We start from the raw sequence: 25,145 nt of genomic DNA, 5'->3' as shown, positions 1-25,145 counted from the left end.
GGTAAAAATGTTATCGCGCACTTGTAGCAAGAGTACGCGCACTTGTAACAAAGGTTCGCGCACTATTAAAGCAAGCGTTCGCGCACTCAGTACGAGACACCTCGACAAGTGGCAATCATCACTAAAAAAATGTGTCACGGAAAAAGTCGCCCTGAGCCAACAAGTGCAGAGAAAAGAACGGGGGAAAACGGGAGGAGGGGGAAATACAGCAGTCGATGATCCTGATGTCCTCGATTCCTTGAATGATGATGAAAAAGAAATACTCTCAGTCATACCCCCAGAACAAATAATAGGTAGGACCCTTTTCCAAATGATGTTCCTATATCTACGGTGCTTCACAGACGTTCCTATAAAGGCGGACTGGGCCTAACTGATATTATCTTTTCGATTAAGAAAAAAAATACCAGATTGGTTGAAAGAGCTTAACTTGATTTTAGATATTTTTAACCATGTCAGAAAGTTTGCAAGTTTGACACTGCATGAAATGTTTATTTGTAAAATAACGTCATTTCTATGATGACATAGATTATTTGCAAACATCCTGTGAAATGTAACACTTTCTAACCAAACAATTGCTAAGAAATGATCACTTTTTAAACATATGACATAGCAAAGCAATTTGAACAACGCACACTGCGCCGTACACTGTCACTCTGTGAAATGTAACACTTTCTAACCAAACAATTGCAAAGAAATGATCCGTATCGAAACCGAGAAACTAAATGTCATGAAAGAAACTTTGGAAGTCAAGCAAAATCTACGTCTCCCGCAACCCGCAACATTCTCAATTATTTGTAGATCTCGGGTCATTTTCGGGCGAAGTAGGTTTACTTGGGAGACAACAACAGCGCATGCACTCAGCGCGCACGCTAGAAGCAGTAACATTGCCACTATCGGTGCCCCTGGCACTGTTAGTGAGTTGATAAAACAGCACCACTGTTGTTAGCTTCTGTGCGGCCTCACGCTGTTAGGCTAACAACGCTGTTAGTGAATTTGACTACCAGCACGCTTCTGTGCGGCCAAATCGGCGCTATCAGTGCTGATAGTGCGCTGTTAGCGCTAACAACGTTTCTGTGCGGCCGCCCCTGGATTGTACAGCGTTGTACTATGCATAATGGGAGCGGCCTGTATAAACTACTGTAGCGTTCTGGCTACTCGCAGTATTTGGTCCGAGTTGTTACAACGCGCGCATCAAAAACCTCTTTGGCGCGCATGCAAAATTAGTGTGCGCCTCTCAAGCACCTCTAAAAACAATCAAAAGCCATGTCTACACCTATCCAAAAACTTGTAGTTATACTAACTACGAGCGCAAAAATGCGTTCCCCTGACCACGACAAAACTTCGATGCCGTTCACACCTACATGCAGTTAGCAAAACCTCGAGGTAAAGATAACTACGATAGAAAATAAAGGGCGCCTAGTTTGCACATTGGGTTGCACACTATTGTGGAAAAAACTGAGCGTCGTGGTTAACAAAACTCCGTTCACATCTGTCATAGTTTAAGCGCGCTGCCACAGCGCGCTTAAACTACGCGCTTAAACCACGACAACACCCTAAGAAATCTTGTGGTGTTGTCGTGGTGTCTTCGCCTTAAGGTTTTGTCGTGGTTTTCTAAACTACATGCGTCTACATCTACGCTAACTTGGAGTTTAGTGCCTCGTAGTTTACAAAGCCTCGAGGTTTAGAAAACCTTAAGGTAAAGGGACCTAGGTGTGAACCTCACTACTGACGCTTGATAAACAACAACAAAAACTTCAAAGACCGCGCGTCTCAGCAACTGAGGTGATGTGCGTATACTATATAGGCTTGAGGACAGCGCGCTGTCCATTTGTTTTGTACAGGATTAGCACGCACTTTCCTGTCTGCTCATCAAGGCCTCGTTTGGTACCCGTAGTATAGAGTACTGATGAACATGGCGATCACGAACTGTGTGTAAATTGTCTGAAATAGGGTCGAGTTTTCCCTGAGACCGAGTTAGTCTGGAGCCTTCTGGAATAAAAGTCGGTCTACCGACTTTTATTATTTTTCTCAAAATACTCCAAAACGACTCATCATTCCGGCAAACCGCGTCAGCCAGGTAAGTTTCTTTGTAGACTCTTTCGATATATTGCAAGCAAATATGAAATGGTGCCAGACGGGTTCTCAGGCCCTTACCAGAACTTTGTTTTCACTTTAAGTTAAGCGGAATCGGTATCGGAATCTGCATCGGAAAGAAACCGTTACTGGTGTGTTTCTACAGCCCCCTCTATCGGATACAATCCGATAGACCCGGAATTTGGGGTTCTGTAGAAACACGCTGAAACATGCATGCGGCCTGACGTCACAATGCTTACACTAGTAGTGCGCACTCAATCAGTTGTTACAAGTGCGTCGCGCGCTACTATACGCGCTGTCAATCCTGTAAACAACTTCTAGGGTCCCGTTGCATAAAACTTTTTTAGCAACCTTAGAAAATTGTGGTTGGGATTTGCCCAACCTGAATTTTTTAAGGTTGCTAATCTAAGAATGTAAAATCCGTTGCATAAAAACTCTGGTTGGGAGCTTCCAACCGGAATTTTGTGATTTCAACCAGAAAAAAATCCGGTTGGAGTTTTATGCAACGGGCCTTAGTTCGGGCTGCCGGCCGCGTGTTTTTTTTTTAGACGGCACAGATTGGGGAAACTAAAAATCTATCGGGGACCCTATCCCTAAACCTAACCCTAATCCTAATCCTAACCCTAACCATCAAACCCTAACCCTAACCCTAACCCTAACCCTAACCCCAACCCTAACCCCAACCCTAACCCTAACCCAACGTTTTTCCCATAGGTTTAACACGCGCCAAGCCCCAATCTGTGCCGTCTTAAAAAAAAAACGCCTGCCGGCCGGCCTTTCTTGTGCATAACATGTGTGGCGTACGTACAGTACTTATGTGCGGGATTTCCGAGTGCGACGTGCGTAAATGTTTGGGACGAACATCTTCGGACATATCTTGATTCACAAAGGTACGTGAAAAATGCTGTTAGTTTTCGACCCATTTTATAAAACAAATGATGCACAGGACTGTGCATGTTTCACAATTGTAAATACCCTCGAGTGCGCTACATCTCCACTAACGCACTCTATCCTGTGCATCATTTGTATACAGTGATCGGCAGTATCATCAACAGCGCCCTCTACATTACCGGGACTATGCGCCTTTAAAAGTAGAATAACTGATGTACCATAAACCTGAAAAGACGGAAAACGTACCAATGCATTTGTTTGGACATTCAGCAGAAAGTACGTTCATGTTTTATTAACTGTCCTGTAAAATTCTTTGAACAGAGAGGTGGATACTGAGGTCATACATGTACCATGATCAGGGAGGTGTTACAGAAGGAGAATTAAGAAATCTTTCTTTGTACCCATGGCTGTGGCGCAGAGAAGTAAATGCACTAGCTCTGCTTTGACAAAAGACAGCATGTTAAAACTGAGCGCGGAGCACCGAGTAGTTCGCTGTTTCTTTCAAAATTTTCGGCGCGGCAGCAATTATATTAGTAAGTATAAAGAACAGTGCATGCGAACAAATATCAGTTTAAAAAAATGAAAATAAAATATTTTATTATACAATGCTATCAAACACGCAGAAACACGTATCAGCCAATAATCTGACACTTGAGTGAACAAAATAATGCACAAAATATAATGTGCGCATAATGATGTAACATGGCCAAATGTTGATTTTTTTTTTTATGCGATGTAACGACGTGTTCCTTTTTCTCAGTCCTGGTTGAGTATAGTGAAAACGAGTTCCGTAAACGTATGTATTACAACAAAAAAAAAAGAGTTCCATAGGATTCCAACATTTCCTCAGAAATCAAAATTATTAAAACCAAAACCTCTTATGTATTCTCAAAGTCAAAACTCTGTGATGTGGAACTACTAGCTGATGGAGCATGGAACATATAAACTAAAGCCCGACTGGGCTTATGTGTATACAACTCTGTACATGTAGTTACTGCCTGCTATGATGTTTATAGGCACAGCCCAGTCGCTGCTGTGTATTCGCGTAGCGTATTAACAGCGTCTGGTCGGGCTAATAGGCCCTATGATTTCTGTAATCTACATACAGGTAGTGGAGAACACTGGAAAGAAAATAGGTATCTACACTCGATACTAGCCAAGTAATCATCCATTTGAGAATTCAGGTTCGTCGAAATAGTTGAGAAGAATAATCATAAACATGACGTGCTCTTTATGTTGTGGGTGATATTTTTGTTCTCACTCGAAATATCTTACCGGTACCAATTTAGTATTGGAGCGAATGCTTTCAAAACGCGTAACTAGATTCGTCAGCCGCGAAATTACAATTCACATGGACGAAACTATACTGCCATTCGAAGTCCAGCCTCCCTAAATTCCAGCGAGATTATTATGTGCCATACTTTATAGTTGCATGAATTATGGAGGTAAGTAATGTTGGTATGTGCCGGTATGTTTTGATATTACAATCCCTGTCAATAAATCCAAATAAAAAGGTAAATTTTAGAGTTGTGTTCGTCAAATTGAACTCGCTGTAGTGAGGCCATTTTTTACAGTCACACCAAGCAGTGACAAATGTGCACGCCGTAACTGCCCGTTCGTGCAACCCAGTCCTCGCACGCTCCCACAGCTCGGTTCAGGTTCTCGGGCAGGCGCGCGTACATGTAGCTGCAGGCCTCTTCCTTCGGCCCTAAATGTTTGACCGACAAGTAGGCCCTAGTATCTATAGATCTATCTAATTCCGCGAAAAACTTCTCATTTATAATAATGACATTTGCTACAAGAATGTATGTCAGTTAGCGAAAAACTGACCCAGCAAATGTCATTATTATAAATGAGAAGTTTTTCGCGGAATTGGACATTATTAATTGGTCGGACCGGACTAAAAATTTACTTCCACAAACACAATAAAATCCCATAAAATAAGCATAAAATACAATTTTTTATGGCTTTAGAATAAATATTTTATACCAATTTTTGAGGTAACCTCTAAAGCAGAATGTGGCGATTTGTTTCATGATTTGTCAACCAGAACTTGAGTTGTAACGTTAAAGGGGAAGGCTAGTGTGTAGTAACTGATCAGTGGGAATCAGTGGAAATGCTGGGAGATGATTGTTCCAATCCTTATGGGATTCATTCAAGAGTTCATTGTATATCTATTGTTGTGTGAAAATGATTTGCTTCAGAACGGTCTCATATTCAAGTAATGTGCAGATTAATGCTCCGTCACTGACCAGGGACGCTAACCTGGAAGCATTAAACTGCACATTACTTGAATATGAGACCATTCTGAAGCAAATCATTTTCACACAACAATAGATATACAATGAACTCTTGAATGAATCCCATAAGGATTGAAACAATCATCTCCCAGCATTTCCACTGATTCCCACTGATCAGTTACTAGATCTAGCCTTCCCCTTTAAGGGTACACTAGGGCCCCGTTGCAAGAAAGTTGCAATCAATTGCAAATAATTGCTAATTTTGAAACGACAATTCTGATTGGCTCAGGGTCTTCCCTATTAAGAAGACATACATGCAACAATGATTTTGATTGGCCAGTGACAATCAGTTGCAAGTTGCGTTTAAACGCAAAGTTTCTAGCAACGGGGCCCTGGTCTCGCGCAGGGACCTAATGATTGCGCATAGCGTAACTGCGTATAGCAAGCGATATTAATTTACGCGTAGGACTAAGCGCAAAATTTGCCGATACGCCCATGGAATAAACAAGTCCTGACAACCGCTCAACATGAGAAGGAAGCAGGTAAGAAATTTTGATTTCCAACAAATTTTCCACTAAATTTCCAATTTTTTACCTTGTAATTTACCTACCTTACCTTAAAATCTGTTCTAAGGATGTTGTAGCCTAGACGTGTCGTCTCGCTTGTCTCGTTCGTAGTCGATAGAATTCGTAATTTGTTCGATCGATCGTTTACCACGTGACGTCATCATACACAAGAACAATGTATGCTGCCAGCTACGCTGAAATACTGCTAATAAATGTTGTTTTAAGTCAAATTTTAACACAACGATTATAATATTACAAAGGAATAAATATTTCAGTCTATCGAAGTTGAAGTGTGATTTCAATTTGAATTTGCTTGTGATTTCTTGCGCTAACTTGTGATATATTTGTGACAGGGGAGGGCCATAATGATACTGAAGAAAAATTAGATGAGAGTGTGACAAATGGGTGACGAAAATGAGAGGGTGACGAATGGGTAAGCACAAACACACACACACACACACACAAAATATATGTTCATATTTTACTTTCTTTCCATTTTATATTACGTGTATATTATTGGTTAAAGTGATTAGAAATATTGTAAGAAAACTTTATAAATGAAAATCATTAACGATTATGAAAATATCAATGATACAAATAATGATAATAAGAATGATAAAATGATGGTGGTGGAAGTGATAATGATAATGATGAAAATGATGATGATTATGATGATCGATGATGGTGGTGGTGGTGATAATAGTAATGATAATAATAATAACACATATAATAACAATAACAATAATATACACATTTTAGGTAAAACTGCTGTTGCTTAACAGGGACAAATTTAATATCAAGTGAAAAAATATTCTACGAAAGGCGGAGCAAGTTACAGCCGCAGAGGGGCAGACACTTTCACGCATGAAACTACAGAGGGCAGCTGCGCGATCTTTACATACCCCGAGAAATTGAACGCATAAAAAAAAGTCCGACATACAAACGGCGACAGCGCACTACTCCGTCATCGTATCATCAGGAGATTCTGGGAGGTGATTTTTCTGCATTTTCGTGATATTCATTGAGAAATTCAGGTACGATTATGGAATAACTTCTATTATAAGAGCATTTCAAATTTTCGTGCGCAATATCTAGACCCCTCAACCATACTAAGCGTGCAATATTCTATCACACGCGCGATTACAGCCCAAACAAAGTTCTGGTACGCCTGCAGAAGTTGTCAAATTTCGCTCCCAAATGTGTACGTATGCCTAGGAAATGTGCGGAATAAAGCTGTAATAAGATATTCGATGGGTAACGCCGAAAATGTGAAATATAAACCAAAAAGGTTCAGTCTCAGAACTTGCCCGAACGGGGTCAGGCTAAACTCGGACTCGGGGATAACTCGGCCTCGCTTTGACGGCGGGCAGAGTTGTAATACAACTTGTATTGCTGTCCCTGTGGATCGTACAATGTTGTACTATGGGAGCGGCCTGTATTATACTAGTACGTTGTAGCGCTTCGCGTTCTGGCTACTCGCAGTAAATGGTCCGAGTTGTTACAAACGCGCGCATCAAAAACCTCTTTGGCACGCATGCAAAATTAGTGTGCGCCTATCAAGCACCACTATTACAATCAAAGACGCTTAATAAACAACAACAAAAACTTCAAAGACTGTGCATCTCAGCAACTGAGCTGAGGTGATGTGCGTATAGGCTTGAGGACTGCGCGCTGTCCATTTGTTTTGTACAGGATTAGCACGCACTTTCCTGTCTGTTCAGTTAGGCCTCATTTTGGTATTATACTGTAGAATAAGGCGATCACAAACTGCATGTAAATTGTCTGAAATAGGGTCGAGTTCTCCATGAGACCAAGTTAGTCTGGAGCCTTCTAAAATAAAAGTCGGTTTTCCGACTTTTTATTTTTCTCAAAATACTCCAAAACGACTCATCATTGCGGCAAACCGCGTCAGCCAGGTAAGTTTCTTTGTAGACTCTTTCGATATATTGCAAGCAAATATGAAATGGTGCCAGACAGGTTCTCAAGCCCTTACCAGAACTTTGTTTTCACTTTAACCGCAGCAGCGACGCGACCCCAATACGTACTGTGTACAGCGTCCCGCGCCGGGTTAACGCGCGATGTGAAACTTGTGCGCGAGTCAGAAACATACGAAGACCCATTGGGGACATTTTCCAACATGACAAAAAACGAAACTTAGTACGTACGTACGTAATAATAATACATACGTACGTAATAAGTAATACGTACGTATGTAATGAATACTGCAAACGTGGAAATTTTGTCCGCCACTGTGAAGCTAGGCGCCGGACGAAAGTATACTTAATTTAGGGAGCTTTATATTTGCGAGGCGGATGTCCAGACCAAAGAGGTGTATAGATCGAAGTGCACGCAGTGTGCAGCATCTCAACCTCACACGGTTTCTCTCTCTTTCTTCCTTTCTCTCTCTTTCTCTCTCTCTCCCTCTCACTGACCCGCTCCTCTTGCTCCACTTTATCTTCGATCAACACTCTAATTCACTGTCTCGTTCTGTTGACAAACCCTCTGCATTGATTATTTGCGAGCTTCCGTTCGTAAAAGTTTTTATCTGCAATGTTATGATGGTTAGAGCAATTCTTGGTATTCAAAATAATTTGAGACGAAAGCAAGACGGCGCTTCTTTCTTCTTTGGTCTGTCAAAGGTCAACGACCGACCGCAATACTTCGATGCTGCCGCTAATGCTAATGCATAAATAGCTGTCCAATGTGGTGGTCACTGTCAGCAGTGACTTGTGGTTTGTGTCTTGTGATTTTTTTCCCTTTTTGACTAACAAGAGCATTCCTTTGTTTTAACTGCTAGTATACTGTATAAATGCTCGGTTCTTCTTTTGTGTGTGTGTCATGACGACTCGCTCAATCGCAAGACTGGAATGAACATCTCAATAAAACTCCGACATGACTCTGCAGGATACTTGTGTGTCTGACATTTCCTCTTTCTGCTAGTGAGTCTGACTGAGATGTGCAACTACGTGTATGGTGCAAACGACTTATAGCCTACACAAAACATCTCCTCTCTCAAAGGGTATAAAGGAGAAGTTCACCCAGAAGATGACTTGAGTTTTAGAAATGCAGAAAAAAATAAAGAAAAATATTGGTGAAAGTTTGATGAAAATCGGTTAAATTATAAAAGAGTTACGAGTGTTTAAAGTTTTAATTTTGTGACGTCATATGTGAGCAGCTCCTCCGTATGTTATGTAAGAATTATTCAATAAAATACAGTTTTCTCAGAAAAGTTCAGAATATTTTCATCTGTGCATTGGATATATTGTCAGAAATGTTATTCCCTATATTCTGAAGCCCCCCCCCCCCAATATTAATTTATCATTGGAACATTTAAAAAATGCAAATTTATGGAACCTTTAAAACCAAGGAAATGAAAGGGAGGCGGAATTTTCTCCATATAGGGTCGCCTGTAATAGACTCGCGATAATTCAGCATTGTAATTTTGTGTATTTATTGAATTGTGGGTGTTTTTTTGATATAGCATTGCTCTTGTTCTTTCCAAGAGCAATTTCTACAAAGTCGTTTCCATAGCAACCACGATTTTTTATGGGGAAATGTGACTTTGAATGACCAAGATGTTTATGGCGAACACAGATGCAAACTGAAATAACATTCTCAGACACTCACCGTCGTATATCGCATTTTTACATTTCATTATACATAATAGTTTGAGTCCAGGGGCCCGTTGCATAAAAGTTACAATTATGGTAACTTTGCCATCCAATGGTAACTTCCATGGAATTCTTGATTTTGATTGGCTGTTGAGTATTGTTGCCATGGTAATTACCATTGGATGGCAAAGTTACCATAATTGTAACTTTTATGCAACGGGTCCCAGGGGTGGTATTCTGAAATCCTTCCTAGGAAGAAATTTCTTCCTAAGTCAGGATTTTTTCCTAAGTGGTATTCTGAAAATCTTCCTAAGTTTCTTCCTAAGTATACTTAGGAAGAAACTTAGGAAGGGGGCGGGAATATGCAAATTTCTGACTTAGGAAGAAGTTGGTATTCTAGAATGCACTTAGGAAAGAATTTTAGGAAAATATTTAGGAAAGCCCCACCCCTGTCCTAAGTACGTTGTTAAGAATAGCAAACTGCAAGCATCGTGATAGGCGCGCTTGTCAGTCATTGCGCGCACATGTACTTTGATGCGCGAAATGAGCGTGAGAAAGGGGACATGCCGCACACTCGTGTATTTGACCCTACGTCATAGTAATATGTGATTGTCATTGGTTAGTTCCTTATGATACGGCATTTCGTATTGGCTTAGGAAAGGACGTGGGCGGGGATAAGGATGGCCTAATTTGCATTAAGAAGTGCCTCTAGAGGAAGAAATTTCAGAATACCAATTTTGTCTTTCCTAGGCACTTCCTAAGTTTCTGACTTAGGAAGAAACTTAGGAAGATTTTCAGAATACCACCCCAGGTATTTGAATGGGTAGCTGTAAGTCCATAGATTTAGCCACTGTTGTCGCAATTTTGATAATGTGTAATGAGAAAAAGTGCAATTTTTTCAAAAAATAATTCAGTTTTACCGAGGCAACAGAAGGCATCAGAGAATGACTGTAAGACTTTGATTGCCATAGAATGAGTAGTTCTAAATCTATAGATGTCACTGTGTTACATTTGAATACAATTTCATTTGTTACATTTTAGTACTATTTCACTGGAAATATGTATATCTTTATCCAAAGTAATTTGTTACCATGACAATGTTAGAAGACATCAGTGAATAACTAGGACTTTGATTGCAATTGAACAACTAATTCCAAAACTATGAATTGAGTCAATTTTTTGCATTTTATTGTATAATTGGAAATACATGATTTTTCCCAAAAATATTACCATGGCAACGGGTAAGACACCAGATTTCTAAAGGGCTCGATGGCCAAATATGTTTAGAATATCTCAGTCTACATGTGTGCCGAATTTGGTGCTTTTAGACAAGTTGAACAACTTGTTCACTACTAGTCATTGTACCCGTGGAGTGCTGAATCAGCCGAAGTGGGGAATGGGGGGGGGGGGGGGGGGCTATAATGAAGTTATCCATATGGGACCATAGTATATTTTGTGTGAATATACATCAGTTCAATAAAAATTTGGGCAGCATAGCCCCCCTCTCGGCGCTGGCCAGCAAAATCACTGATGATATTCAAATGACATGTAAAAATTCAGTACATGTCACTTGAATATACATCAGTTTTTTGTCCCACACAAAACAATAGGTATGGGACCACAGTATATTTTGTGAGACTTCTACTCGCGATTATCGGCAAAATCTCTCCACAAAATTATATTCAAACGAACTCGGGTGTCTCTTGAAAGGCTTCTCTTCCTTCCTTTTCGCGGTGTTGTTGGTGTATTGGTTGATAAATTGGCGGAGTCTCATGAAATCTGCAATAGAGAAATGTCGTGTAACATGGGCTTAAGTAGGCCTACACCTGGAAAATCCCCATTGAGGATATTTCTTGGGGAAATATGTCATACCGAGGTGCCACCGCATGAACCAATGCAGCCAAGCTAGGTAGGAAAAGTAAGAAATCAATGTAGCCCCCTCTATCAGGTGTCTGATTATTGCAGCTGACGAAGATTAGCAGTTATTTGACCTTTGACCCCAGTGACCTTGACCTTTCCAAAAATGAACCCCTCGAGCAATTTCGCGGTCCACCTGCATCCACCCACTAAGTTTGATGGAGATCGGACCAAGGACCTGGGAGGAGTAGAGGAACAAACAGACAGACAAACAGACAGGTAAACGTTGCTCGAATCATAGTATGATGTCACTGGAGCCTGGCATGAGAGAGAGGGAGAGAGAGAGAGAGAGAGGACGGCGGGGCGCATAATTGTTAGCTCGAACTTTGAGGGACTAAAAACTGGAAAATAAAGGTTTTTTCTTCATTCTTTTTCATGTTGGGTGTGTAAGTTTTTGATGCAAACGTTTAACTAGAGCCATTGTATCGGGTCAATGTGGCTAGGTTGACCTGAAATACCAGAAAAGTCATAAGACTTTCAGGAGTTGAAATGCTGCGCACATCCTCTGTCTTTGAAGAGTAGAAGCAAAAGAGGAAGAAATTTGGGCCAAAATGATGCAAGATGAGGTAGACAGCACCATCTTGCTAAATTAGAGAGTGGGTACTGCAATTCGAGAGGTTGTGGAGTCTTCAGGTGAATCATTACTGCGTATGTGCTTTATTTACCACATTGTAATAGCACTTATACACATTACACACGAAACATAATTTCTGAAACTAAAGAAATGTTGGGAAATGTCCCCAATGGGTCTTTGTACGTACACGTGCGTGTACACACTATTATTTGTTACGTAATAAATAATATGTACGTAGGTATTACTGTAAAAGTGGAAATTTTCGCGTGATTAATTTTTCGCTCTCGACGGACCATCGGGAATTTCGCGTGTTTTTAATTTCGCGCACATACAATGCACACTGACACAGTATGTAATGTGGCGCAATACTAGTAATGAAATACTTTGAAAATGTTCGCGCGTTTGTATTTTCGCGCTATCATCGGCGAGCAATGCAAAAATTTACAAGTTTACAGTATTTATTACGTACATGTACGTACTATTAGTTACCCCCTGCTTGTTCACGAAATACGGGAAAATATCTACGGTCTGGTGCCATATTCAATGAGGCCGAAGATTCCACGAGGCCGAAAGCCGAATGGAATATGGCACCAGACCGTAGATATTTCCCGTATTTCGTAAGAACAAGCTGGGGGTAACGATTTTATCTTTTTAAGTGTAATTGCTAACCTTCTCGCTGATTTCCTCTCGTGAATGATGTTGAAATCGCCGGCTGTCGGCCATGTCACCCCCATTGTTTACTTACGTCTCGCGAGCTGATTACTGTATGCGCGCATACGTACATGCGCAGCTATGCAAAGTCGCACATCACCTGAAGTTGCTTATCAAGCGTCTTTGCGTGGTCTCAGGTGATGTGCGTAATACGCTTCAGGACAGTGCGCTGTCCATTTGTTTTGTACAGGATTTGTGCGCACTTTCCTGTCTTTTCATTTAAGCGTCTTTGCTGTGTAACCTGGAATATCATGACGTCATATCACGGAAGTGGTTGTGGATTGACCAATGAGATTACAGAATTCACGATCACTAAAAGATAAGTATTATTATCACGTACGTACATATTATTTATTACGTACGTACATATTATTTATTACGTACGTACATATTATTTATTACGTACGTACGTATTATTATTATTACGTACGTATTATTATCACGTACATACGTATTATTCATTACGTACGTATGTATTATTATTACGTACGTACGTATAATTGTTACGTACGTACTGAGTTTCGTTTTTTGCCATGTTGGAAAATGTCCCCAATGGGTCTTCGTAGAATCAACAAACTTCAGTGTTAATCCATTCCCACAGACAATACACGCAGGCTGGCTACAACGTTCAAAATACATTTGCAAGGGTTTCAGTTAAAGGGACTGTACAGTACTGGTTGAGGTGGGGATTCATGTTTTGAACATTCCTAAGTGAGAAAATGAAAAGCCTCGTATGAAATATGAAAGAGCATGTTATTTCAAGAAGGATTCAACGTTTATTTGATGAAAATTGGTTTTCAAATGGCTGAGATATCCAAAAAAGTGCTAATAATAAAAGGCGATATGTCACAACTTTATTAGGATCTCTTTGTTTCACCTTGTTTTTGGATATCACAGCCATTTCAAAACTGATTTTCATCGAATTAACTTTTGATACCCCTTAGAACTGCATGCTCTTTGACATCTCACAGAGTGGTTTCTGAATATCTCACAAAACGTTAAAAGCTAAATCCTCACCTCGACCAGAACTGAACACACCCTTTAAGTTCTCTAATTACGACAAAAATTGATTTTGTTTGCTTTGCTTTGGAAGAACTGTTGCTGTAAGTATCATATTCAGAACCTCATCATTGTGTATTGGAATATTTTTATTGAGAATGGCAATGTGAAAAATTCATCTAAATCTCAACTTCTTAAGTGTCCGGGTACACAACCATGGGCGTAAATCCCGGGGGGGATGGGGGGGATATATCCCCCCCACTTTTGAAGGAGGGGGGGATGGCCTGTACAAATATCCCCCCCTGAAATTCTCCCAAGAAAAAGATGTAGGAACAAAAAAAAAACAAACAAACAAAAAGAAATGTGGTGATATTGATTTCAGCATGATGGATTATTGCATAGCCTATAATCTAGGCGGAGAATGCAATTATTGTTTTTGTAATTTGCTGTTAAGCTAAATGTATGATGCAGCGAGATAATTGTCTTTGCCAAGCGATACATCTGATGCGGCGAGACTACGAACAGTGGACGCATCTACCGCGTCCGCTAGGCGCCACGATCGGTGGCAGTTTTTTGTTGTTTTTTTCGTATAAGAAGACTGCCACCGATTAAAAAAAATGAGAAAACAACGACAAACAACTGGATCATAGGCGGTGTATTCGCGCGCATCCACTGTTCGTAGTCTCGTCGCATCAGACCAGCTGCATCCCCACCTAATAGGCTACATACTGTAATGCATGAGCCATGACGTTCGCACGCCCGCCTCGTGACGAGAGCATATACTGCTGAACAGTGCTAGCAGCGCTCGTGTACTTCTCTCGGACACCAATGCATGCAGTGGCGTATCTAGGGGGGGGGGGGGGGCAAGGGGGGCAAGGGGGGCACGTGCCCCGGGCGTCACTCCTTGGGGGTGCAAAAAAAAAAAAAAACGAAGAAGAAGAAAAAAAAAATTAAAAAATAACAGAAGAAGAAACTCGCCCGGAAGGGGGGAATGGTGGGGGGGGGGGGGGGGGGCAGAAAACCAAATCAAAGAAGATAAAAACAAAACATGATGTTGACGCGGACAAAATGACAATTTTCATTGCGTTCACACAAGAATTCCATGTTCTGTAAACTGAAATACAAAAATTTTCGGCTCGCTCGCTGCGCTCGCTCGCCAAAATTTATATAAAAAAAGAAGGTAAGAACAAAACGTGATGATGACGCGGACAAAATGACAATGTCTATTGTGTTCACACATGTCATTTTATATTTAGCAGGCAAAATGTTTCACGGAGCAGCGACTGCAATTTCTTTCGTTCTGAAGCGATCGCCAATTGGTTTAAAAGAAGGCGCCAACGGTTTCGAACATACGGGGGGGGGGCGCAAAAAAAAAACAAATCAAACAAGATAAGAACAAAACGTAATGATGACGCGGAAATATACAAATTTCGGCTCACTCACTCGTACTGATTTAGAGCATTTTTTCCAAGTCCTCAGTTTGTTGGTGTAAATCTTTATCTATATCGTCACTATATCTTGATTAAAATTGTAAGATGTAATAAGCAAAAAATGACAAGAGTTCCATGTTTTGTAAGCTGAAATACGAAAATTTTCGGCTCGCTCGCTGCGCTCGCTCGCCAAAATTTATCAAAATTCATTCATTTAAATCACCCTCAAAATGACCCCTTTTAAGTGCTTGAAAAAGCATATCATGTGGACTTTGTTTAAAGTCCCTACCGGGATGGGGTTGGGGTTGAACACTTTTTCAGAAATTAAGGGCGCACTTTTCTCGCTTGCCCCGGGCGCCGTTTTCCCTAGATACGCCACTGAATGCATTTATAGCAATATCGACCGTAATGCATGCTTCGGATCTTGAACTACTATCGTAGCCACACTACCAGATGACAACCAGCTGCATTCAACCAGGGAGGTGCTCTTCCCACCTCCTTGATGCAACACAGTCTGTAGGGCCATGGACGTAGGCGTGAATGAGTGCACCATGCCGAGCGCGATACGACTCACGTCGAGCTCCGCATGAGTTACCCAAAGATCTAGATAACAAACGAGTTCGTTAACAGCCTTGTACGAGTTTCAGTCGTAGGAATTGCAACGCATTTACCCTCTCCATATTGGCTCATATTTGCTCAGTTAGTATAATTCGTTTGCCTCCAGAAAAAAAGACAAAAACAAAAGGAACGGGTGTCGATTCCCATATTTTGCCATTTATGCAAGTACCGCCTTTAATCTAATGAACATTGCTTTAGATTAATGGTTCAGACCTATTAACCAAACGGCAGTTTTTGGACTGTAAAATGTCAAAATTTCCAAGCTCGCTCGCTTCGCTCGCTCGCATTGAATCGTCATGCCATTCTCCTGATGTTGCTGCCGGGTAATTGCCAGCAGTTGCGCCCGGTGCGCCCCCACCCCCTTAATTCCCTAAGCGAAATAAGTACAGCTACAAACGGCAGTTTTTGGATTGTAAAATGTCAAAATTTTCAAGTTCGCTCGCTTCGCTCGCTCGCATTTAATCGTCATGCCATTCTCCTGATGTTGCTGCCGGGTAATTACCAGCAGTTGCGCTCGGTGCGCCCCCCCCTTATTTTTCAAAGCGAAAAAGATATAGCTACAAACGGCAGTTTTTGGACTGTGAAATGTCAAAATTTTCAAGCTCGCTCGCATTTAATCGTTAGGTCATTCTCCTGATGTTGCTGCCAGTAATTGTCAGCAGTTGCGCCCGGTGCGCCCCCACCCCCCTTAATTTCCTAAGCGAAAAAATATAGCTACAAAATGCCGTTTTGGGACTGTACAATGTCAAAATTTTCAAGCTCGCTTGCTTCGCTCGCTCGCATTATATTAATCGCTATGCTATTCTCCTGATGTTGCTGCCGGGTAATTGCCAGCATTTGCGCCCGGTGTCTCCCCCCCCCCCCCTTAATTTTCAAAGCGAAAAAATGTAGCTACAAACGGCAGTTTTGGGACTGTAAAATGTCAAAATTTTCAAGCTCGCTCGCTTCGCTCGCTCGCATTTAATCGTTATGTCATTCTCCTGATGTTGCTGCCAGTATTAAATTGCCAGCAAATGCGCCCGGTGCGCCCCCTTCATTTCCAAAGCGAAAAAAAAAAAAAAAAAAAAATTAGCTTGGATATATACAAACGGCCGCTTTTGGACTGTACAATGTCAAAATTCATGATCGCGTTCATGATCTTCAGTGTAAGAATTAAGACAAGAAGTTTCTCTCCCATTTTATAGGCAAAATTGTTCAATAATAATCTACATAAAATGTACTGCTACCTTAAACATGTTGGACTGTTTCAAGTCGATAGAACACGCAAAAAAAAATGAATCAAATTGCACCATTTACAACATCAATATGCAAAAAGTTCTCACTGTGGGAGGGGGAAACCCCCCTCCCACACCCTCCCCCCTCGCTCGCATCGCTCCTTCGCATCTAATCGCTCCCTCTAAGATCAAATCCTGGCTACGCCGGTGATAGGCCCCACTATTTAGGCCTTCACAGTGATGTCGCACAGGCGGAGCAAGAGCTGAAATACCACGATGTAGTCATTCAATTATCTATGAATATTTCTTTTTCTTACTTGTTTTTTATAGGAAAAAATCCCAAATTTCACCAAAAGTGTGCACCAGATCGCTGAAAAAAAAAATGAATCAAATTGCACCATTTACAACATCAATATGCAAAAGTTCTCACTGTGGGAGGGGGATACCCCCCTCCCACACCCTCGCCCCGCTAGGCCGCTCCGTCGCACAGATATTCAAACTCAAAGTCCCTCCCCTAACCCCCATCATTAAAACGGAACGATGCCCCTGTGATGATTGATTTACTGACTTAAATCAAGAAAATTGAAGAATACAATTTATTAATAGCTACAGGAAAATATCTACTACGTTATTCAAGAAATGGATATCCTTATTAGCATTTTATTGACATTATTTGGGTATTATTCAGGGCTGCGCTACGTTTTGAAAGTCGGCTGACAAGGAAAAACAAACAAACAAAAACAAGAACAAAAAGTCGTCATATTTTTGCTGCCACTTCCCTCCACTTTGCATGGAAAAGAGTGGGACATTTGATCCCTGTAAAGTGTGTGTGTGTGTGTGGGGGGGGGGGGGGGGCAAGCTTCCCCCCCCCCCCCCCCCCCCCCCTGTGCGCGGTCCGTTATGGGCTTGTAATCGTGGTGATGGTGACTATCGCCAATCATCCCCCCACTCCTCAGTACGGATTTACGCCGTTGCACAACCCCCATAATACTTGTCGGTCAATATAAATGTAGGCCTATTTCATAACAGATGTCTCAAATTTGACACTACCAAATTGCACCAAAATCACAGAAAAAAATTAAATAACTTATTTCCAGTCAGTCAAGGGCAGTGAACCAAGTCAGTTAATGGGAAGTGTTGACGTGGACTTTCAATGTTGTCGAAAACGCTCTTCTGCTTCGCACGATATCGCGTCTGGCCACGACATACGTCAACGTGCGTGCAAAGAGCGAGTTCTGTCGTAGTTGTACGTAGTGAGTGGCAATATGAAATTCGATGACGATATCGATGCTTCTAATTTACCAATGTACTTCAAATTTTACGGGAGTGATTTGAAATAAAATATTTAAGTGTTTCCTGTGATTTTGGTGGAGTTTGGGTTTGCAGAATTTGAGATTTGACATGTGGATACAAAAGTGAGTAGATACCTCTACCGTGAATATATATCACCATGATTGCTGTGATTTGCGGGAAACATCACCAATATTATTGGAAGGTTCCCTATTAAATGCACATGAATAAAATGAGTTTTTATGTGTAGTGGTAAGTGATCTAGAATTCAGAGTTTTTGTACTACGCATATACTAGGTACATGTTGTCTTGACATCAGAAAGATACCATATGCCATGCCTAACGTCTTACACTGCCTTTTTGAAAGTATCTGTGAAAGAGCTTGAATGCCTCAATCATATCACCCCTTGCCCATCAGCAAGCTAAAGTTGGGAGTCCAATGTTTATCAGCCTCTGTTCATTAGACAAAGCTCTTATTTCCGATCCCAGTTTTGTGGCTCTTTTACTCCAAAGCCACAATTTCGTCTCTCCTTTATTCTTAATCTTTACTGTCATTCATTATGTTGATTTGCTTTGTTCTTTTCTGTCATTTCAAACTGACTGAAGGATTCCAATCAGCTGTTTCAACTTGACGAGGATGACATCTTCAGCAGTGATGTAAGTCTTTATACTTGGCACTCTAGAGCATGCAAATACACGTAATCTTGTATCAACTAGTACAGTGCTTCCTTAGTCGAGATAACTCTAGAGCATGTCTACTGTTTACAGTATGATGATTTATTGGTTGTAGGTCTCTATGCATGTTGTATCAAGTTTAAATGAATGTGTATACCGTTATTTTCTGAATGTTGTTAATTTCAACATTTGCCCACCAAACCATCAGCAGATTTTCCCAGTTACTGCCGTTAGTAGATCTACATATTGTGTATAAATAAGCCCCCCCCCCCTAAAAAAAAAAGACATCACAGACACATGCTGTATAGATTTGTTTTAATCAAAATGATACCAACAAGTTAAAGTGTAGGGTCTACACTGTCGTTATTTGTAATTAGTAATGTAGTAGTACATACGTGACTGACCTGAAGACTTTCCTTTTCTATCGCTAACTTGGCCCAGACACGTGTTGTACAATTGTACATGTAAAGTGCACTGTATGTCACATTGCATCCTCACACTCCAACTCTATGTCTAATCTTTTCTCTCTAGCTATGTACACTGTACATTTGTCCTTGTTCTAGTATATTACATGTACATTATGTTTGTTGTCCTTGTATCATGAAGCGCATATTTCTATACTAACTCGTTGAAGACGAGTTGCGAGTGTACTCGGGCAGGTGTCTATGGGAAATGCATATTGTAGCAAAATCAGCGGGTTAATGAATCATAGAACAACTGCTCTCAATGGCTGCCTGTCTTCTGCATTTTTTTACTTGAACTACATTTCAACTCTTGAAAAAAAGAAAAGAAGAAATGAAACACCTGGTATTCCACAAATAGCATGATTTCCTGGTTAATACAACTGTGGGATTACATTTTGCAGTGTCTTTCATGCTCATGTATGAAAGCATGCATATGAATGTGCGTTTTAGCTGGATAAAAATCAGAAATCATGTCAAATGGCAACAGTGAGGGTAGGCCACTCTTTAAACAACAGTTCCACATAAAATTTGAACATGTAGATATTCTATACTGAGTGCCATTGATGGTGCTACAGGGTACAGTTACTGTAGTCCCACCAGTTGATGTGACCAAAGCATAATGATTATTTGCAAGCTGAAAAACACTGACAGTCTCCTTCCTTATATCTTCAAATATTGAAAAACCCTGTGATTTTTTCATTTTTTACTTGTTTTTAATGTATTTTTTTAAACAAAATTGTATGAGACATCCGATTTTGACTTGGATAAATTTTCTGTAGCTCTGACACATACTGGTACATTGATATTAAATGCTAGAGACAGGTTTTGAGATTGTCTGTCCCTCCGTCATATGATTGTGTCATGTTTTCATACTGATGAAGGTGAATGTAAAGCTGGGATCATGAGGTGAACTCTCAATGGCCAGACATTACATTTTCTGATCTACACTTTCTTTTTTTTTCTGTTTCTGTATTCATTTCTCCCACTGCACAGAGCTTCCTTGAAGAGCTGGAGCATGCTGAGAAACAGGACCAAATCTCCACCACTTCAGAGGTGAATGATCAGCACCTACCACTCACAAAACCACATGATCGGGCATCAGATTACAAGGGGTATACCTTCAAGAGTAAGGTATCACCCATTATTCCTGCAACAACTTCCAAAAGTAATGATGCTATAGCAAACAATGCTGCTGGACTCACAGAGCCTGCATGGGACAAGTCAATTGGTAAATATCAAACTAAATGTGTTGGTGGTTCAGGTGTTCCATCAATTAAGGTTATTACTCCACAAGTAAATGTGACAAGGATTCCATCACCTCTATGTCGTCTCAGGCAGGGAAATAATTCACAATTCAGTCGAACACAACATACTTCGCAAGAACTTTCCAACCAGAAGCATCCATTGAATAGTGAGTGCATGAAACCTTCCCTTGGAGGTAGTTTTGGTAATCACCAAGGGCAAACACAGAAGCAGCAGTCAAGAATTTCAGGCAGGCATGGGCACCAAGTAGCAGGTGCACTCATGCCTGAAGGTGGATTGCATGTCACCAACACAAAAGTTTGTAATTCTTCTGGCAACAGCAGGCAACCTGAAGCAACTCATTACCACATTCATGAGATCAAGGCATCTCCTCAGGTCTCCAGAGGGGCGATGACTCCCACTTACAGAGATTGCAAGGGTCAGGACAGGAGACATGATGCAGGAACTCCAGTGCCATCAACCAACCTACACAGAGCTTCATGTGGGACAAAACTTACTCCAGGTTTACCAGGAAACCTGCAGACATCAAATGGTTGTGGTCAAAGAGGGAGCCCTCTGGCTAATGTTGGTGGCACACCCAGTAGCAGCAGGGTTGGACCTACAGGGCAATACATGACACCACGCAATCTTGGTCAACGCAGAGAACAAGTTCCAGGAACAGCACTGGGCACCAGACAGGCCCCTCCTATGCAGCAGAGGCAGGCCCCAACCCCAAATAGACATACACCAGGCCAAGGGAGAACTGTTCTTACACCTCGTGTGGCGCAGCTCTGCCGAAGCTCAAGCCAGGGAAAAGGAACAGGAACTGTTCATGGCGGCACAAGGAAGTTTCCAGGACCTGCTGGACTTCTTCCCAAACTGGTAATCATGCTTTTCTTCTTGTCTTTTAAAGGTGCATAGTCCCGGTAGTGTAGAGGGCACTGTTGATGATACTGCCGATCACCGTTAGCATTGATACGAAGATAGCCGAACTTGAGCTGTCATCAAGAGTAAAGCGCGTAGGTGTTGCTAAGTAAAGTTGCCTTTGTTGTCTTCTCTGCGCAACACGCAGTCTGTAGTAATGCCAGGCTGCGTGCATATGTGCTTCTTATTATGACATCACAAAAGAAGTTTGCTGAAGCTGTCATCCCCCTCAGCCGAATCAAGAGCCGAACTGTGATCGGACCACTGACTACAGTGAATCGGACTTCTTCGGACTCGGGGAAGTGGGCCAAAGCGTAAGCGCTAAAGAGGAGTCGATAGCGTAGGTCTCCATAGGAAACTTGCGCCGTGCGCCCGCGTACGCATTTGACTAAAACACTGGGACCATGCACCTTTAAATGTCACCCATACAGCTGTATAGAAGCATCTACAGGTATGCCATACAAAATAAATTATTATTATTGTCATTATTATTTATTTGGCTTTCAATCACAAGTATCATATTACATTTTTTGAAATCAAAACATACACTGAAGTGGTAAGGGTGTACCAGGTTGGGCAGCCCGGGTCTGGAAAGAGCCAACTAAATGACTTGGGCCCTCGGGCCATCCTCCCCAACCCACCTGGCGCATCCAAAACAGTCGGTTTACAATATAAAAGATACAAATTTCATTAAGAGGCATACATAAAAACAAACAAAAACATAAAACAACTGTTTCTTTGTAAGTGTCAATTTAAGATATGAGTAACTACCAATCTTCTTATTCAATTCAAATATCAGAGGTCATTTTCTACTTAAAAAAAACTAGCAAAAAAAAAATATTAACAATACATTGCATATATGTATGTCTGCTCTTAACCCTATCCTAACTGGGGGGGGGGGGTCAAATTGACCCCCCCCCCCTTGACGTTTCGCGCCATGATTCCGCAACGCGCAAAGATTTTGCCGCGTCGTTTCATGACTTTTTTCATTCGAGTCTCCCGCATATTTTGAGACCAAATTTGCGATGTCCGGGTACACCGTTCTGAAGTTATGCAATGTTTTGCATATGCATGTCAACCCGAAAAACGCTCAAATTCATGATTTCGTGTGCAAATCCAATGCAAACTGTGTTTTTTTGTTTAATTGATATATATTAGATTATTTCAACTTTTAACCATTGAAATAAATCAATTCTAATGTAGATAAGCTTGAAAAAGTGCCTCCAACAAATTTTGGCAAAAAAACAATAGAAAAAAAAAGATCGAAAAAACAATAAAATACATGAGAAATTAACAAAACAATAAAAAACAAAAGAAAATGATTTTGATTGCGCTATTTTTTTACTAGAAAATTGTTTGATGTGTCTTGAGGAACTCTGACACAAAAATTTAATAATCCTTCAGTCTTTTTGATGGAGTTATAGGTGAAAATATGATTTCATGCATTAATTTGCATAATTAATTTATTAAAAAATATGAAATCAAAATTTTTCTATTGTATGACCATGTAATCTTGTAGTTGACATCCGGCTCTATGTTCAGGCAAAATTTTGCGGCGATCGCGCGATCGGCGGCCGAGATCTGAAGGGGGGGTCAAATTGACCCCCCCCCCAGTAAAAACTTGGTCTCAAATAGCCCAGTTAGAATAGGGTTAAATGGCTACCGACATCAAAACCTGACTCACTTAAAAATAAATACAGTTACAGAGACTCCAACCCCAAGCACCTTCTGATCTGGAGATTCTCCCGCCTGCAACCCCTAGCAAACGGGAGACTCCAACTTGATGTGCGCAGAGCGCATAATCACGAGCGCGAAGTTCCTTGCGGCCGGGCCCTGGAAGCTCTAATAATTAGGGTTCTTGATGCTCTCTCGTGCTATCTAAGAGTTATTTTTCAACAAACGAAGACAAAAAGTAAGAAATCATTTCAAACGGTAGACACAGAGCCAGGGCGGGAGAAATTAATTCTCAAGCGGGAGAACGGGAGATTTTGTAAAATTGGGCTTTCGGCGGGAGAGTTGGAGTCTCTGCAGTTAATGCACAATGTATGAATTTGAAGTTTCCATGTAAGTCATATTCCCTTACAGCATTTCATTTTAACTTCATTATCCTTGGACAATTAACAAAACAGAACTGCAAGAGAGAGAAAGGTAGAGAGAGAGAAAAAAATAAATTCATAAATAACTACAACTATCACTCAACATGACTAACACCACCACCCAACACCCAAGGGAGCCAGCTCAACCAGCAGTGATTATCTGCATGCTTTCTATTGGGGGAAAAAACAAAAAACAAAACAAAACAAAAAACAAAACAAAACAAAACAAAACAAAAAAACTACCATGGCAATGTACCGCTCAACATTGAACAAATGCACACTTTGGTCACTAATAGTCACATGTTCCATACATCTGTATCTCAAATCAAGTTTTCATAACCCGAATAAGGTATTGGAATAAACAATTTCTATGATTTTTGTTAAAGAATGCTGTTACCATGGCAATTGAAGTGAAGGCATAATTATGCTTGCATCAAGTATGGTGCAGCACATTTATGGAAAAGTCATCTGACATAAAACATTCAAATGCATTTTTACAGCAACCAGAGGATATGCCATTCACTATCACAGAAAAGTACATGTATACCATCAGTGATGAAATAAAGGGAAATTGCAAAAGCTACCACAATTATACAAGAGATTTTGTAATCACAATCTATTCTCCAAACTAAACAGTGTATTAATGAGTGAATTATGGGTGTTCAGTGAGCTTACTAAAAGTTGTTTTTATCCCAAATTTCTTACATATTTGTTTGTTTGTTTTGTTATGCATAGGATGATTGCAACATGTATTGGGTTAAACTTGAAATCACTGTGTCACTTTTTGGTATATTGGCAGATTTGCTCTCTCCTTGTTTTCCCAATTTTATGCTCTGAAGTATGTCTATAAACTATTTGTGCCTGGGGAGCAGTTAGAGGCAGTTGAGGCTATACTAAATATGAATACCATGCAGTGTAGTACACATTTTTTTTTTTTTCAGTAACTCATGCATGTATTGGAGTCTCATCTGCTAACATCTTTGATTTTTACAACAGTTTAGCATTGTTTAGATCCACCACTATGGTAGCAACTTCATTATGTCCATTTGCTCTGCACTCAATCCTAGTGTCCAGGCCAGAAAGTTAAGCAAGCTGTTGTCACTGTACCAGCAGAGACGGTGGAAAGCAATGCTAAAAAAGAGGTATGTATCAAAGCCAATCAATTTTTGCCAATTATCTGTGGTCCTAGACACAGGGATCCAAAGCATTGCCTCAAAACTTATAACATTCGTGATAAAAGCATCTTTAGAGAATGGGTAGAACTAGAAGAAGTCTGTAATGGTATGTACATGTATACCTAGGTGTATGCCAGGGATAGTTCACAGTAGAACAAGCAATGATGCCAATTGACCATCAGAGTAGACACTGACCTTTTAACTTTTTCTTCTAAATGCATGATTAGAGTATGCAGAAACCATCCTCATGTGTGATGAATTCAGGGTTATTGAAAAGGTATGATCTCAATAGGGCCTGGAGACTGGGCTTCTTAGGGTGAAAACATGACACATTTCAATCATGAATTTTTCTGTATCCAGTGATAAGATATTGATGAGTGTCAAGCCCACTATTCCATCAAATGCCCTTTATAC

General features: G+C 40.7%; 1 protein-coding gene across 1 annotated transcript in view; it reads left to right on the top strand.

The window, feature by feature from the left end:
• The first annotated feature begins 4,424 nt into the window (after positions 1-4,424).
• Positions 4,425-25,145, top strand: part of LOC140243476 (uncharacterized) — a 28,432-nt gene continuing 7,711 nt past the window's right edge. The window contains exons 1-4 of the mRNA XM_072323149.1: positions 4,425-4,430; positions 18,762-18,812; positions 20,288-21,418; positions 24,624-24,698. Coding sequence (XP_072179250.1) covers positions 4,425-4,430; positions 18,762-18,812; positions 20,288-21,418; positions 24,624-24,698 — 1,263 coding nt within the window. The remainder of the gene's footprint in view (positions 4,431-18,761; positions 18,813-20,287; positions 21,419-24,623; positions 24,699-25,145) is intronic.

The sequence above is a fragment of the Diadema setosum genome, chromosome 20 (assembly GCF_964275005.1).
Source record: "Diadema setosum chromosome 20, eeDiaSeto1, whole genome shotgun sequence".
NCBI lineage: Eukaryota > Metazoa > Echinodermata > Echinoidea > Diadematoida > Diadematidae > Diadema > Diadema setosum.
Note: the sequence above shows the minus strand (reverse complement) of the source record. Positions and strands in the feature narration are given on the sequence as shown.